This window comes from Nylanderia fulva, unplaced genomic scaffold (genome assembly GCF_048542155.1).
Source record: "Nylanderia fulva isolate GAGA-0341 unplaced genomic scaffold, ASM4854215v1 Scaffold26, whole genome shotgun sequence".
In the NCBI taxonomy this organism is placed as follows: Eukaryota; Metazoa; Arthropoda; class Insecta; order Hymenoptera; family Formicidae; genus Nylanderia; species Nylanderia fulva.
Window position 1 is genome coordinate 1,777,960 of NW_028190325.1, and position 18,257 is coordinate 1,796,216.

Genomic DNA, 18,257 nt, shown 5'->3' on the forward strand with positions numbered 1-18,257 from the left:
TGCCTTCTTACTTGCAGTTTCTTTTTTTCGCTTTTTTTCTACAACTTATACTCGCCCACCGAGCGAGCTTCGCTCTCGAAGGGGACAGGTGAATCCCAGTCTCGACATACTTGGACGATTCTCGCAGTCGATGCGTGACCGAAGGGCACGCGCCGTGATGGATCCACCCTTTATACAGTATATATCGAACCGAGTAATTTTATGCATCACTGGATCACAATCTTACATCGATTGGTAATCAAGTTTCTTTAGTTGCGAAACACATTTTATATATTCGTCGGATATATATTTTATAGATTTTATTCGGGGAAACATTCCAAATTTATTCATTTGGATCTTCAAAAAGATGCATGTGAAAATTATTTATTATTTAAGAGCAGCCATGCGTACGCAAAGAAATGGATTAATAATGACGTTAATGGAACGTTGATGAAATCGAAATATTACGACACGCTTCTGCAATCCCGCAGGTATAGGTGTGCTTACGGGTGGTACAGGGTACGTTTGTTTTTCAACGACGGATCTGCGTCGCTGAAAGTAAAGTACGGTTGAGTGGGTCTTAATGACGAACAGTGGTCGTGGTGGTTGAATCCCTCGGGTTCTCCGAGGCGGTCGGCTTTGATATTAGGAACTTAGGGCCCCCCAACAACGCATTAAGAGCTCACCTGCTGGATCCCTTCTTCATGATCAACAATATATAGCGCGTTTTCGTTCCCCGTTCGTTCGGCGAAAAAATTTTTAGTCCCTTGACATCGAAGTACCGAAAAGATGCGTGTCCTCGAAGGTAAGGTGGTGCCGATAGTTATACGCATGGGACTAAAGAAACGATTAAAAAAAAAAATAAACGAGTTTTTAACATGATTATCGCATGGTCGATGTTACCAGTCACGAAGAGAATGTTGAATAGATCCATCTTTTTTTTATTTTATTTTATTTTATTATTTTTTTAGACACGTTTAGAATCGGTTCTCTTAGAAAAACGTGGGTGAATTGAGGTTTCTAATAAAAAAATAATTAACAGATCTCTCGTATATTATAATGAGAAGAATCAATATGCAAGTATGATTTGTGCCAAAAGAAAGAAAGAATATGAATATTTAATAAAGATTTTCAACACAAATAGATTTAAATCGAAAAATTTTCCCGAAGACTTTTCATCGTAGGCGACGGTTACAAGTCATTATAGATGATTTCCCATTCATGAGTATTCATAAATTTTCCTTTAGACATTTGCTACCGGAATTCATTGACCACATAGCATATAGATCACTCATCAGAATGTGCCAGTCATCATTCCTGAAACGAAGGAATTCGAAGGACCCTTCGAAAAGATCTACCTGTGACGAATGTTACGGGTAATAGGAGATCCTTGACGCATTATCTGAATTTTAAAAACATTTCTTAATAAATCGAATGTTATTGTTTATTAAATGTTATTGCTATATGTGTAAACAGGATAGCTTAAAACAATAACGCTAATATTTGCATATATACATAATATTTTATTGTAATATATTTATTATCGCATTATTCTCTATTTATATATACATATGCATTAATAGCATTATTTAAATTTAATAAACGGGAATATTCAATTTATTCAGACTATTATAGGTTAACACTTTGTCTGTGGAAATCTCATTCTTAATCATATTTTATTCCGAGATGCCATTTATTTCGCGTTGTCATAATTCGTCGCAAATAACTGCAGACAAAATAATTGTAGCCTTTACTCAACGCGCGTTATCCACGTAATGTCCGGCACTAATTAACATTTCGGAAGACGCGAACTTCCCGTCTTCCGCCACTAATTCAGAGCCGTAAAACCCGGTTCGCTAATGCTCCGGCTTCCTTAAGACTTTAACGGAGTTGTCTCGCTATTCTCTACCGTTAAGACAAACGATTGTGGAGGGTGCATCGTCTAAAAGGGTAGGCATTTCCGGTCAAGCTCGCTTCCGGTCGGGCTCGGGTCGGAAGTTACCTCGACTCTATTCGGGTTTAAATTTACCGTTTCTTGTTGCCGTAACAACAATAAGGAAGCAAGATTCCATGTAAGGATTTCTCCCAAGAAGATCCTCTCAAGATTCCGATCTTCTGAATTTTTGTAATTTTTGCTCTTTTCATAATTCATCGTTACTTACATTTTAAGAGATTTAGAATCGCTAACTTTAAGATCATCAAAAGAATTATGTAAATATTCTCATCCATACACAACAGAGATTCATATATAAATTTACAGTTCTGCAATGCAAGGATATCAAAATTAGTTTGCTGAATATCCTGATACCATTTAATTGAAATTATTAAAACTTGATTAGCGAATATAATTAATGAGGAATAAATTAGCTAAATGCACAAAAAAATTATCACATTAGTTAAATTTATAATTGCTTATGTCTCATCTTTCATATAAGAAATATTACAGAAATTGCAAAATCAAAAGAAAAATTGATACTAATATAAAAAATAGATTACTTTTATGATGCAATTACATAAAAACTTGAAACTCAATTTTTTAAATCTGACAATTTAGTTTAAAAGAATTTATGTATATATAAATAATTTTTTTTAATAGTTATTTCCAAATAAATAAATAATTTCGCTTTTTTCGCATCTTCAAGACTTGCTCGAGAAAGTCACAAGAACGACGAAAACGACGAGCCGCGACGTTTCCGCATCTCGCACAGATCTCCACCGAGATGCTCTCGCGTGAGAAAGTCTCAATCTAATAAATTCATGAAGGAACGTCGTACGGTGTCCGGTCGCCCGCGTTCTCACAAGTCTTCGAGAATATCGAGGCGCGATTCCTACGGTTTCCGTGTGATCTGTCGACCGCAAATAGCGAAACGGTAACGGCGTCGATGCAGCAGCTTTGCGTCCTCGACTGAATCAAGCGAGATAAATATACCTTATTAGGATTGTCGTGAGATATATAGTACGTCGTTTTTAATTGAACGAAAATAAATTTTATATAAATAAAATGGAGAAATTACTGGAGTGACCTTCATCGACCAGAAATGCAATTCTGAACAAAATTGCATGCGTATAAAATATTCTTCTTATTTTAATTTCCTTAAAGAAAAGGAATATTATCTGCATTGTATTTATAATCTTTATTATTTTAATATTAATGTTGTAATACAAATTAGATATAAGATAGATTTTCCATCGTAGAAATAAAAATAAACCGATAAATAACAGTTATGATCCATTAACAGATTCGCTGAAATCTGTGTATTTTTTACGAAGATTTATGCTATTTATAGTAATTATTTAATTATACGTGCGTAAAATATTTTTCTTGCTTTAATTTTTATACGAAAAAGAAAGAAACATTATCTGCATCGAATCAAAGTAATCTCTATAACTTTATTAATATATTAATATAAATTAAATAAGATAGATTTTCTTTATCGTGTATAAATTAAAAGACACATTTCTTTTACGCGATTTTACGAACAGATATACGAACCGATAAATAACAGCTAATTCATTGATGGATTTACCTGTATACTTTTTTATGAAGATGAAACGCTATTTATAGTAATTTAATTTAGTACTCTCTAAATTTCTTGGAGTAAAAATCGAACAATCTCATTCCAAAAGAGTAAAATTTTCTCCAAAAGAGTGGAATCTCACTCTTTTGGAATGAGATTGTTCGATTTTCACTCCAAGAAATTTAGAGAGTATGTATTAACACACGCATAAAATATTTTTCTTATTTAATTTGTAAACGAAATTTAAAAAAGGAACATTATCTGCACATCAAGAGTAATCTCCATCATTTTATTAAAAATTTTAATGAAATAAAAGATAAATTTTTCATCGCGTATAAATGAAAAGATTTTACAGATATATGAACCGACATATAAATAACAGCTGATTCATTGACGAGTAAACGCGTATGTGAACACCTAATACACACGCGGTCCACAGCCGTAGCAGTGAATGAAATCGCGCGTGGCGCATCGTACGCTACTAGTGGTGGGAGTCAACGGTGCGCGCGTGTGGGTGATATAGCATACAACTTGTCAGACGCGGTGTGCGTGGCGGCGTACGCGTGTAGTAGAAATGTGTATGCGAGATGCGACGGCAGGGAAAACGCGTGCACCGCGTTAGAGAATGGCGTAGGCGGGGTCGCTCTCGTAACATCGTCTTCGGCTCGCACATGCGCCTTATTAAATGTGCCTCCCACAATCACTCGTAACGCGGAGAATTCGTTGCGTGACTTTCAACTTGTAATTTTTTTTTGTTTTTTTTTTATTAATATGCGTGTGAGGAGAAGCCGATCGCGCGCTCGTTATTGGCGATCCATGACGATTTATCGCCCTACAAACTTATCTTCTCTCTTCTTTGTTCTCTGGAAGAAAACTTCTTAACGGGACTACTTGGCGAGTCTCGCTGTTAAAGGCGTAAAATCGTTGCGAGCGCAGATAATAATCGCAGATAAATGCATCGTCGTGCAACCTCTTAAGGTTACTCGTGCATGCTTGGACGTGCGTGCCTAAGACGATGATCTCTAAAGAGCGTCTCTATCTGTCTTTGCTTTTTGTTATTGCTCTGTTTCGCTCCGGTGGGACAGATCGCACGATTTTCGTCTCGATCGGGATCGAATCAACTCGTTTGCATGATCCGGTCCATTTCAGCGATAGATTGATCATGCTGCGATGACACCGCAAACTATGGAAGACCGTCTCTCGATGAGGATGCAAATCGCGAAAAGATCATGCTAAAATTATATATATATATATATATATATATATATATATATATATATATATATATCATATATAAACACGATTTAGACCTTTTTAATAGACATTCAATAGACCTTTTTGTATAAAGTATCCACTGCTTTCTTTTTTGAAATGGCAAATATACATTACAAATTAACAAATATTTTAGATACCATAAATAAAAAAGAACTATAAACTTAAATATATTATATTAGCTAATGATTAAAGGAACAAAAATTTCTTGAAAATTCTTACGATGCATATAATGTTTGGTAAGATAAGATAAGATAATATCTTTGATAAGATCGAATGGCTAGATAGAATTTTTCTATCTTGAATTCGTAGAATCAATTTTTTAGCGAAAACATTGTGACAAAAATTATTATTTATTAAATTTGTTAACGTTATATATATTCATTTATATATTTTTACAAGAATTAAAACTTAAGCTAAAATTTTAGAAAATGTATCTAACATTTAAATGAAAAATATTTATAATGTTTTGGTCGTCTATTCAAAAATTTTTTGAAGGAATAATTAGCTCTTTAATTTGACACTTAGCAATACACATATGTGTAAAAGGAAACATATGGGTGAGACATGCATGGTTTACAGGGAAAAATACGTCTCTGTGGGAATTACAATGACACGTCGATCGAAAAAAAATCTTAGTAGACCACCTAATGCCGCGATCGCAATGAGATAAATAATCGCGATGGGTGGGCGCTGGCGCCTTCCCGTGACACAGCTCATGGGTCGCGCACCTTATGGATCTCCCCCCATAGGGTGCCACGCTGTTGCATACCCCATAAGGTGGTACAGAGCTCCAGCCGCGTGTGAGAATCCATTCCGCGCGATTTCACAGGATTCGCAGGGGGCCCTTCTCTCCCGACATCCTCCTTTCTTTTTCCCCATTCTGCTTTCTTCCTGTTTGACGTTTCTTCTAGAACCCTATCGCGTGAATTCGTAGACCACCCTGTGATGGGCCGGTGTTGCCGAAAGCTAAAAATTATTCTGCACAGAACACGCGTCTCTTTACATATTCGATTATTTAAATTATAGAAAATAATAGCGATTATAATCTTTCGATTGCTAAACTGTCTGTAATACACATTTTTGCTTGTACATGCATTTAATCCTTAATTAGAAACTGGCCTACACAACTATATCAGCGGTGTAATTTTGTGTCCCAAAATTTAATAAGTTTTAATTTTTAACTAAACTATTCTGAAACTGGAAGATAATAATTTAATACAAATATGACGGAAAATAAAATTTGTAGAGGGAAGAACATCGCATGTGCCATTCGGGAAATATTTGCGTAATTGTGCGGTGGGATATATTTGTACCTCGCCAGTGTAGCCAATACATAACTAATTTTCCTAACTATGTATATTTCGAATATCGCAAGCAATTTTCTATAGATAGATTAAAGATTCATTTTCTACGGCGCTAATCAACCGATAACAGAACTCTTTCATGGTTGAAAGACCCTGCTGAAAGTTTTTTTGGCCGAGGGTTTTGTAGAATTAGCGAATAATGAATCGTCTTGCGTATACGGAATCGCCATGAATTCGATAGACAAAGAGTTCGATTATTCGCGCGCATTACAATATTGGATGCGAAGAAATGAACCTATTATTACATTACTTTAAACATATAATATTTATACTTTACATAACATTTAATCTATGAAACCAGAAGATGATTAAAAGAGATGAACTCAAAATCGAAAGTTTAAAGTAGCATATTCGATCTTCACTGCGGTCCATCATTTCCTTTTCTTTCTCTATCCGATTATATAACACTCTTTGAAAGGGCAGGAAAACTCGTTTCTCTTCAAGTTTCTCTCGCTTCTTTGCTGAAATCTCCTCGTAAAAGAGCATATATAAACGCAAGGATTACGAGAGAAAGTGGAGAATCTACAGCCTAATGATTACGAGATGAACGAGATGTCGAAGAGATGCAGATCCTCTCGTCGGCATCCGAATCGCGCGCTCTCGCTCGTAAAGCGTCCTCTCTTCGGGGTCCGCGCACGTGGAGGTGGAGGATTAGATGGTGGAGCTGGTTGAAGGTTAATAGGTGCCTGGTGGTGGTTCTTGGAAGGTGGTGCTCGTTAATGTGTGATCCCGCCTACCGTCCAATGCGGTGGCTGGTTTCCCAGGGGACTCCCTTTGGCCTCTCTCTCTCTCTCTCTCTCTCTCTCTCTCTCTTTCTCTCTCTCTTGGTGGCGGTTTTTCGTTTGTGGTCCCCTCTCTCCCGTCGCGTCTTCTTCCTGCCGTCGTTTCGCCACGTTTAGAGAGAAGGACTTGGACCGCGCGCGCGTGTGTATGCGTGTGTGTTTGTGTATTGCCTTGCATCGCGCGCGATCATAGTCAACGGATGAGACCCCCTTGACGCGCGCCTTGACTCGTTTCTCGACGCGGGATCGCCTGAGATACCGCGCCGACTGACGAGGCCCGCAGTTCTCGGAGCATCGCGATCGACGCTGGATCGATCGACCCGTGCGCGATCGGCTGCGGGCTCCACTGGAATTCGATAACACGGGGATATCAGAGTTACCGGGGTGCCGCCGAGTGCCAGCTTTGCCGAAGCGAAGGTCGAACGGTGGATCAAGGGACACTGACATACGAGTGATTTTCCATCTGTCATCTGTAATAAGAAAGCAAACTTAGGTTGTTGTCACTTTACTGGAAAGGTGTAGTATTGAAAAACTGCAATGAGGAGCTCGTCTGTCTTAGAATTTGATGTGTGGTGAGGGTAAATTGTTGTCAATATATCTTAAGGACATTGCAAGGACGAATGGACGGTGTTTTGAATGAAAATTGTAAAAAGCTGTTTATTAATTTCGAAATTCGTAGTGTCACTTTGATCGATGAATCTCGTGTCGGTGAGCTCAAACTTCAGCTGATTTTCAGATCGCGCCACCTTCGTACATGTACACAACTTGAACTTATTTATATGCTTAACAACAGCTCCCATAGTCGAGATATCGATATTTATGTTGACACTTTCGTGATGACAGTTCAGTTTGATACTCGCAAAACACACGTAAAGTGGACTATTTGGTGACGAATCGAAGACCTATCGAACATTAAAAGCAAATATCATCGCACCAACAAACCTCCAAGTTGTTTGAAGGATTTTTAGAACAAGATGCTCTTCAAAGGTAACAGCTCGCGGCTGGAGCTGCTGATTGGCAAGATCCACGCGCATAAAGAACCGTCACAAGATGAACAACACAAGTCTAAAGGTTTGAATGTAACTTCTTTTCTCGTCTCTTTTTTTCTCTTGTTGACTCTCTCTTTCCGTCCTCCCTTTGCGTCTGATTTTTCATTTACCTCGAGCCCTTTACTTTTCCACAAAGTTTAACTCTACTGTCGTTCTACCTGCTTATTTCGTTCCACGACTTTTTATTCGTTTCTTTCTCGCCACCTTTGAGTTTTACTGGATTTACGTCAAGAATTTTCTACTTGAATTTACAGATTTTTGCAGAATCTGGTTTACAGAAAGGATTTAAAAAATACAATTAAAACTAACGAATGATATTGACATGTTTGAGAAGGTCTGTATTTAAAATAAAATTAAAAATGTGATTTATGTGTATTAACCGATATATGTATATTTATAGCGGGCCTATGTGTGTGATCGTGTATATATGTGTGCGTCAGAAAAATAATTTGTTATATATACACACATACACATTCCTTTTTTCTTATTCTCTCTTGTCTGTGTTTATATTTCTTATATTTACCTACCCTAAACACAGCAGAAAGAATTTATCATTCATAATTCGTTCTATATTATTTTAATTTAATACTTTTACCGATGGAAGTGTGGACGAAAAAAAGTTTATTTTATATATATATATATAATCGCATTAATATTTATTATTACGTTTTTTATTTCTGGTTTTTTGAATCGCTCAGAAATTGCTGACTAATTAAATTTTGTTTATCAAGTTCAAGTCATACAATTTAATGTCATCCAGCAAACTTTTTACTATTTTCCTGACCACTTCCGGTATCTCTCTCTGAGGATTTTCGGAGTAGTCGTCAAAGGATTTGTCGGCTGTGTGTAAATTGAGTCTGGCGAGCCAACATGAAATATTATTACTCGCGCGAGTCTCCCTGTGACAAATGCTCATTCTTGCACGATAAATATCCGATGTGTAGTCACATACACGTACATACATACACACACACACACACACACACACACACACACACACACACACATATACGGATGTACCTTATACCTTGAAGCGCGATTGATGACGTTTGCCAAGAATAAGTTGATACAAAACGGCTTTCTGACGAACGCGCTATTAAACTCTGTCGCCAGTAACAGCGGCGATAATTTTACTTTATAATTGCGAGTGGACAGTGTGAATATTCATTCGCCAAACGCTCGTGTCAAGCACTAAAGTCAACATCCAAAATGACTGTATAAGATCTTAACATCTCGCTACATTAGTATAATGTTTTCCTATTTTTCATAGAAAGATAAAAAAAATCTATTTATTTTAAACATATTATATACAATACTATTTCAATTAACAAAGGGAGAAAAAATGTTGCTAGATGTCGAGATTGCAAAAATCTATCATCTTTTATCTATAAATTTTTAAAGCATTTTAGAGTTTCGATTTTTTCTTAAAAAAATTAAAAATGGAAATAAATGAAAATCTTGTTTTTTACTTAACTTTATGTGTGATTTAATATTTAAAAAAGCTAATCACAAAAATACAATTTAAAATAAGAAATTGTCAATTTACTAAATAATCTTTCTTGACTTTCTTTTATTGAAAAAAAAATCTAACTTTTTTATAAACTAGTTGAAGAATATTTAGATGAAAGATGAATCGCTAAATCTATAATAGACATTTTTCTAAGGATTTGATTAATTGAAAAACAAAAAGGTATATAAAAAGGAGATAGATACATACTTTCTTCCAGAAGAACAGATATAATAATTTATGTTACGCCACTGGCGCGAAAATCCGCGTAAGGCGCCGGCCCAACATAAGTCACAATTAACGAAGGCGTTAAAGTCAGGCCCCTATTAATAAGCGTCGTCGAAAGTGCTCCTATAAATAGTTGCGAAGCTGACAACAGCATTGTCAGCGACGCAGGTCGGCGACGCGTGCATCGGGTCGAATCGCTACATGCGCCTATTTTCGCCCCGATGACACATCGTCGCCGATTGCATGCAAGTTAAATAAGAGCCCTCCCGAAACCCAAGAGAATTCTTTCTTCGATTCCTTCCGCAATCAACCCTCTTACTTTTTCCCCGATATCTTATTCCTCCCCTCTTATAGCATACAGTAAGACATTCATGTATAGGATGACTATCAGGAATGTTTTGGAAATTATATTCTGCGTCGGAGAGTTCTTGAAGAGAATATATTCTCGGAGGAGAAAGAAACAATTATTTTTTAAAAATATATTAAAATTTAGCGACATCCAATAAGTACATCACGTTTTCTATTTATGCGGCTTAATATATTCGTAGTTTTAATTCGCCAAAAATTCCTCCAGTTCGATTTATATTTATTGCCCGATCGGTCACGTTCCGAGACAGCCTTTCTCCGGTTCACAACTCTCTCGGCACCCCTAAAGAGTCGTTGGAACGCGTGAATCAGTCGTGGTGCCAATTGGGCGAACGCCTCGATAGGTGCGCATACGTTGCGCAACATTAAGTGTTTCGGAGTACAGATGAGTACGACGAATTGCTTCGGCTCAAATCATTTTCTTCGCGCATTTTAAAATTAACAATAATTAGTATCGGTCAATCAAATTACTAAATTTTATTTTTCAAGAACCCAGAGGGATCAAATTCTAAAAAAAAATTCTATTCACGATTTTCTCGAATCTTTTTAGATATATATATTTAATTATATATACATATATATATATGTGCGACACGCAATAATTTAATAATAATTGAGCAAAAGTGGCGCATGGGCGACTATCCTTCTGGGAGAGGAAGAGACGAGGCTCGCACGAGGATGACGCGTGGGTGGAGGATGCGAGCGATTTACGGAGACGTACGAGATGCGTAACGCTCTTGATCGCGCGTCTCTCTTCTGGGTGTCGGTCTCTGTCGCGCGCGTAGACTGGGATTCCGTAAAATCTCTTAAATCGACTCGTGGGTGTCGATCCGTCGACGGAGAGCCGACGACAAATGAGGAAACGGCTAACTAGCCGAGTCATTTCCACCATTTACGAGCAGCGCGCGCTTCGTCTCTCTATCCTCCCGAGAGTCGGTGGGATCTCTCTAGTCCTCATTCCAGGCAATTATAAATTATTCGTGATTAGCCGGCGTGTGGACTTCGCCGGAAGTAGCCGGCGCGACACGCTCTCCCTCGACGCGGAGGAGGATAAGGCGGATTTTCTGTGACAGAGACGCGGGGGTCTTCCCTCACTTGACCCCTTTGCCCCGTAAGTCATTGCGAAGCTTCGTGTCGGGGTCACTGCTTCCGAATTGTTTCACTCTCAAGGTGTACGTTACAATGCGCAATTTTATGTATGCGCAATATAAATTGTATATTTTCTTTCTCTCGTATGATAATTATTTTTACATTATTTTATTTGACGTATTCATTAAACGTAAATCTGTGGATGTGTTACATCGATTCAGTTTTTAGAAAAAATATTCGTATATAAACTTCGAAGAGATTTTTGTTCCCACAAAAAGACCTAAATGAGATATCAAGGAATATCCTGCCTGTTGAATATATTCTCTTTCTCGTATAATAATTATTTTTATATTATTTTATTTGACGTATTCATGAAACATAATAAATCTGCGGATGTTACATCGGTTCAGTTTTTAGAAAAAATATTCGTATATAAACTTCGAAGAGATTTTTGTTCCCACAAAAAGACCTAAATCAGATGTCAAGGAGTATCCTGCCTGTTGAATACAGTCTTGCGATCCAGGGTCTCTCGCGAAACCGCGCTATTTTGCCCGAACGAGAACCAAGACACTTGGGTTAATGGCACGAGTTTTACCGTCTTCGCCTCGTTACGAGGACGATGTAAAGGGACACGCGTAACGGGCGAGGTGAGACCAGATTCGTATAATGTCGTTACGTGTACACGCATGAGAGACGCGAGTTCGTAAGGTCGCCTTGTTACGTGTAGAACTGGTCCCGCTAGCAGAGCGACACTTGCAAAACCATTAAATGAGTCTTGTAGACCGATTCTCGAAAAGGACCATGCTTATGATTTTTTTTTTTTTTTTTTTTTTTTTTGATTGCAGAAGCCTTAGGAACCGGAAGTTCCTCGTGGCACAGCGAGGATGGCGGGCCCAATTCACGACGCGGCGGCGAGACACCGTCTTCCTGCGCCACTCCGACGTCAGCGAGTTTCCCGTCGGAGCCTGAGGTCGACGCCGACGTCAACCCCGACGGCACCAACCCTGCCGCGCCCTATCCCTGCCAGTTCTGCGACAGGAAGTTTCCGCGTCTCAGCTATCTGAAGAAGCACGAACAGGTAAAGCTACAGATGTCTCAATCGTTAGATTTCTCTAACTGCGTTATTGATTATTGTTGAAGATATAAATGGCTGAAGATAGAAATATACGCGTCTAGAGATTTTAGCATAGATATTTGCATGATAAAATGTCCAACAGTCCACAGATAGAGATCTTTATAAATTGAAGAAGAGTTCTATAGAGGAGAATCGAGCATATTTTTTACTTTGAAATTCGCGTTAGCATAAATTACAAGACAGCAATTCTCGTATCCAAACTTTTTTCTCTGCGACGCGTTATTAAAATTATTACAACCTTGAGGTCCTTGAGGTGATTCTAAGGCTTTGTCATACCGATAACAGCGCGAAATTAAATTCGTTCATGAACCTTTTTATTGGTTATACAGATTGCATAATTAATCGAAAGATAGGTACTTGAACTGAAAGGATTTTTCAATCTGTATAGCCAATAAAAATATTCATGGTCGAATTGAACTTTGCGCTGCTATCAATATGACTAGTCTTAGGATCCCCTTAAGTATATACTATACTTTGCATCGATTCGCGATAACGTGAGATATACGAGATGTCAGACGAGCGCGGAAAGAAAAAGGAGGGAACAAAACCAAAAGGATTCATTCGTCACAGGTATTTAGTATGCGCGCCACGTATGTCGCGAATAAAGCTCTCTTTTCACGCGGTGTGAGAAAAGGTCCAAGGTGTGATTTCGCAGGTTGACGAGTCCCGTACACGAGCAGGTTAACGCGTTTCCTCCTGCGAGTGTCCTGGAAGACGCGTGGCGAGTCTCCTTTTTTCTTCTTTCTCTCTCTCTCTGCTCGGATTTTTTCTATTTTGCATGGCGGTGACATTAGCTCGTTCTTCCGCGTCCTGGGACGGGTCATCATCAGGTCAGAATCTGTAGCATCATACCCATAACAGGTTGTACCAGGTTATTCATCCAGGTGGCAGTCGACCCTTTCGGTTCCTGAATACATATATACTTTTATATTATATATACACAGTATGTTCAATAAATAAGGGGACTTTTAAGATATAGAATAAAACACGTATCGTACTATGTTTGAAAGTTATTTTTTATTCGAAATAGTCTCCATTTAACTCAATACAACGTTTAGAACGATCAACCAATTTATGCATAGACTCTTTCATGTCATCTAAAGGAATGTTCTTTAACACCTGTGTCACGGCTGCTTGAATGGCTGGAATATCATCGTAAAACGCTCCTTTCATGGTAGTTTTCAGTTTAGGGAACAGAAAATAGTCGCATGGTGATAGATCAGGAGAATACGGAGGGTGGTCGATGACACAAATCTGTTTTTTCATCAAAAATTCACGAACTTTTTTGGTTTTGTGAGGTAGTGCATTATCATGCAATAAAAACAGCTGTTTCCCCTCTGGATTCAGGTCTAACACGAACAATTCTTGACCACAAACGATGTAAAACTTGTAAATAGTATTCTCTATTAACAGTTTGACAACAACAGCAATGATTTCGCGGACTTTTTCCACCAATTCAGCACGATTACTTCCTTCTGGACGACCAGGTCTTTCATCATCATTCAAATCTTCACGACCATTTTTAAATCGTTTAAACCACTTATGAACTTTTGAACGAGCTAAACAATCATCACCATACACTTTTTGCATCAATTCGTACGTCTCACTAAATGTTTTTCCAAGTTTAAAACAAAATTTAATATTTCCATTGTATTTTTACGACACAAGCACAAAACATACTGTCATTAAAAAGCGCGTAACTTTTTAACCTGTCAACCGATTTACATGAAGTTGGCTGCGTTTGAAAGGTGAGACCTGTACCTTTCTAATGTTATCAACGTTCAATAGATGGCGTTACGTGTTCCATGAGTTAAATAAAAAGTCCCCTTATTTATTGAACATACTGTGTAAGTGCGATTCAGCTCGCGAATTCGTATATGAATCGCACGCAGATACGACTGCGATAATCAAGACAAGTCCTTGTCGAGTCTAGGCAGAAATAGCTGCCTATTTATTCAACGCACTTGTACGCAATGCTAGTTTTATTCTGCGTCCGAAAGACGTGACGAGTAATCTCAATCTTTGCAAACAAGTCACATCGGTAAACGAAACATTCGAGGATGTTCAAAGTTTAAAAATATATTGCAAATTATACATTCTAAAATTGTCTCAAAAATTAATTTGTCATAAAGTTGTCCATTATAAAATTTGTCCCATTAAATATTATAAATATCTTTCAACATCTTTCGAGACAACCCCTTGGAAGATCGCGTGGGGTGTAGCTACCCCAGCTAGTTTAATTTATTACATGCTCTTTATTGGAATTAACTTTCTTTTAGAAATTATATCAAAGATATGTCTAAAGATTCATAAAATCTTAAGAAGTGAATTTTTTCCTCATTATAACATTCATGAAGAAAATACTCCGAGGTGTAACCTATACCTCACGCGATCGTCCGAGGATTATTCGACTCGAATTCTCTCTCGGACCTTTCATCTTCAAGCGATCTAAAACGTCGTTGCTGGTTATTGCCTGGTCCGATTAGCTAAACTGCCAGATGCACATATACTTTCTCGTCGCCGTTCCATCGGCATACCGTCTGTCCGGCGATTCTTCTCGACCGGACCGAGCGAGAGAGCAGGCGGCGATCGCTTCGCCCCTCGTCCAGATTGTCTCTTCAAAGGAGCCGACAGCTCGAAAGTCGACCGCAGTCTCGTCGGTACGTGCCGAGCTTACTTACCTTGTCGCGCGGCACCGTTTCGTGTCGAGGAACCGCGTGCGACGAGCGTTTTACGCGAGCGGGGGAGCACAAAGAAGGTGACCCGTATGGGATCATATCGGTCACTATGATCTGGGTGGGTGACGCGTCCTCGTGGCCGAGGCCGACAGAGAACCGACGCTTACCTCTTCTCTCTTACTCTCTCTCCCTTTTTCTCTCCTTGCTCTATGACTCTTTGCTCTTTTCTACCGACTCTTTTGGCGCGTCCAAGCTCCTCGCATTTAACTCGCGCGGCGTATTGAGATGTTAAGCATGAACCGGCTATTATTGTGCCTGTCAAGTATCCTTCCGAGATTTGCTTGAGGTACCTTTCGTCTCGTAGATACGTACGGACTTGTAAGCGTTAATAGAATCTTGAAGTATATGTTGCAATCTCTAAAACTATTATATGTTCTCACTGGAACAACAACGAGCAACTTTTTGTTCATATTCCAGGTTTTTTGAAAGAGTTGCTAGCTGTTGCCGAAAGTTTCAAGCTACGTCCTTACTGGAGGAACAACGAGCAACAACGAGCAACTTTTTGTTGATGTTCCATGTTTCTTAAAAAAATTGTTTGTTGTTGCTTTAGTGAGAATATAAAGCTGCGTCTTCACTGGAGCAACAACGAACATCTTTTTGTTGATGTTTCATGTTTCTTCAAAAAGTTGCCAGTTGTTGCTGAAAGTTTTAAACTGCGTCCTCACTGGAGCAACAATGAGCAACTTTTTGTTGATGTTCAATGTTTCTTAAAAGAGTTGCTAGCTGTTGCCGAAAGTTTCAAGCTACGTTCTCACTGGAGCAACAACGAGCAATTTTTGTTGATGTTCCATGTTTCTTCAAAAAGTTGCCAGTTGTTGCTGAAAGTTTTAAGCTGCATCTTTACTGAAGCAACAGCGAGCATCTTTTTTAAAAGAATTGCTAGTTGTTGCTGAAAATTTTAAGTTGCGTCCTCACTAGAGCAACTTTTTGTTGATGTTCCAGGTTTCTTAAAAAAGTTGTTCGTTATTGTTCCAGCGTGAACATAACTTAAGCGATATATAGAATTTTTATTTAAAAATCTCCAGCTTCTATAACTTTTCATTAAGTTTCAAGGATACAATTTCTTCTTAAAGTTTTGCGAGTATGTTGTCATTGTCATTATTCGCTGCATCTTTTTTAATTTCTATGAATAAAATGTATTTTGATCAAATTAGTACTATAATATAAAAATTGTGTCAATTTCAGAGTCACGGTGATCAGATGCCGTATCAGTGCAGTTGGTGCAACAGACTGTTCAAGCACAAACGCAGTCGCGATCGTCACGTGAAGCTGCACACCGGAGACAGGCGATATCGCTGCTCGAAATGTGAGGCTGCCTTCTCTAGGAGGTAAGCGCAAAATCTTCACGATACTTCTCCACAATATTTTATGAACTATTGACGACCAATTAAATTTGACAAACGTAATTTAATTGCAAGAGAAATTTGACAAATGTAAAAAATCTTGCGAGCGTTTCCAACTATTTTTCTGTGACGCGTTCATCGATAGGTTTATGAAATTCTCTTAAGGTCGAAACTTACAAAATTAGATAAAGCTAAAAATGATCGAAAGGCGTAAAAGAAACAATCGCGCTGGCACAAGCATGATAAACGCAACAGATGGCCAAACGAGGGCCCTCGACGGGGCACTGGCGGGGCCCAACGGGGCCCTCCGACCGATCCAACGGGTGACAAATGAGTAATGATCACACGACGACCACGGCCCCGGGTGGCATTAGTCAAGCTTACTCTCTTACGTGGCTCTGTTTCTTTCTTCTCTCCTACCACCCGCTCCTTAGTACTCTTCGTCGTCGTATCCATCTGTTTGTTTCCTTCTTTCACACGCGTTATCCTCTCTCGGTATATTGAATCGGTCCCGTGCGCATTGAAATGCTAAGCTGGGTCCAAGAGAGACAGAGACAGAGAGAAAGAAGGAGACAGAGAGAGAGAGGGCCCGCGCAAAGTACCTTTTTCTAACTGGATACACGCGTGTGCGCTCGCGAGCCCCTGCGGGGCCCCAGGTGAGCAGACAGGTAGGACGCATAGGTGTTACGGGACAACAGGTAGAACATTAGTCAAGTGCCTCGTTGCCGCTCGTCCGCCTTCGCCGCTCGTTAAAGTCGCGCTCGCAACCGATGACACCTTACGAATCTCCATGAACGATTCCGCTCATCGTCAATTCACTCTGTCAGCTTCTTTTTATCGAAAAAAAATTGAGATCCACGATTTTATTAGTAGCAAATAAACGGGATATAAAACATAGAATTATATATAAAATGTAAAAATTGTTATTAAAATTGTCGATTTTTTAAGTCGTGTGAGAATCTTTTGTATTTTTTTATTTTAATAAATTTTTAAGCGATTTTATATATAATAATAAGATAAAATCAAGTATTGTCTATATATAAGAAATACATGTTTTGGATACACTTTTCGCATCTGCAATATTCTTTTTTTTTAATCTGTATTAAACTTGACGCACGCGTGAGTATATAATTTAATAATTTTAAAATAATAATCTCGGGCGAATTTGATTAAAAACAAGACTGCAAAGAATCGAGTTATTATTGTTGAGAGAGGTCCTAACAGAGGCTTGCTCCTCACCTGTCAGCCGCTATTACAATCGTACCGCAAGATCTTTACGCCACGTCTCTATTCGTCCTCCCACTTTAACAGTCAGTTTGGGTGATCTAACAAAAGGGTGAAAATCTCCCGTGGTTCTCACGTTGAGCGACTCAGAATAAGATATCTTAACTAAGACTTTCGTTTACGGTAAATATGCAGCACCGTACTATTTAAATCGTCTCATTAAAATTTATGAATTCGAAAAGGAACCAAAGCATATAAGAAAAATTATTTTCCTTTGTTATAATTTTTTTATTTTAGAAAATCTAAATAGGAGAATGTGATTTTCTGCAAAAATTTAAAAAAATTAATTTATATATGTTTTAAGAACGCATTAAAATTACGTACGTTTTAATTCACCATCGAAGTCAAAAATTCGATTTGATCGCGAAAAACCGGTCGGAAAATTTTATGTATCTTACGAGTACAATACCTCGTCACGGCGATGTTTTTATTCTCACGGAATGCGGTAGCGAGATCGCACATTTTACGGCAGTCTCGTAGTTCTCATGGTCCATCGACAATCAACTCGAAGTCACGATTCGACCTCTAACTACTTTGACAACTGTTCGCTCTTGCACTAATCTAGTTTCGATAAAAAAAACAAGACGTATAAACTTTTTT

The 18,257-nt window shown here is 38.4% G+C and overlaps 1 protein-coding gene across 5 annotated transcripts in view; it reads left to right on the forward strand.

Annotated features, from left to right (window-relative positions):
• L (zinc finger protein Lobe) overlaps positions 1-18,257 on the forward strand; it is a 78,564-nt gene that overhangs the window by 50,320 nt on the left and 9,987 nt on the right. Inside the window, exons 1-4 of one of the 5 annotated variants that reach the window (XM_029313107.2) lie at positions 7,033-7,490; positions 7,762-7,989; positions 12,003-12,235; positions 16,216-16,358. In XM_029313107.2, the coding sequence (XP_029168940.1) occupies positions 7,893-7,989; positions 12,003-12,235; positions 16,216-16,358 (473 nt within the window). In that variant the 5' untranslated portion in view covers positions 7,033-7,490; positions 7,762-7,892. Of the gene's footprint in view, positions 1-7,032; positions 7,990-12,002; positions 12,236-16,215; positions 16,359-18,257 lie in introns of those variants that run through there. The other 4 variants (XM_029313105.2, XM_029313106.2, XM_029313104.2 and 1 more) reach the window with 4 other exon arrangements.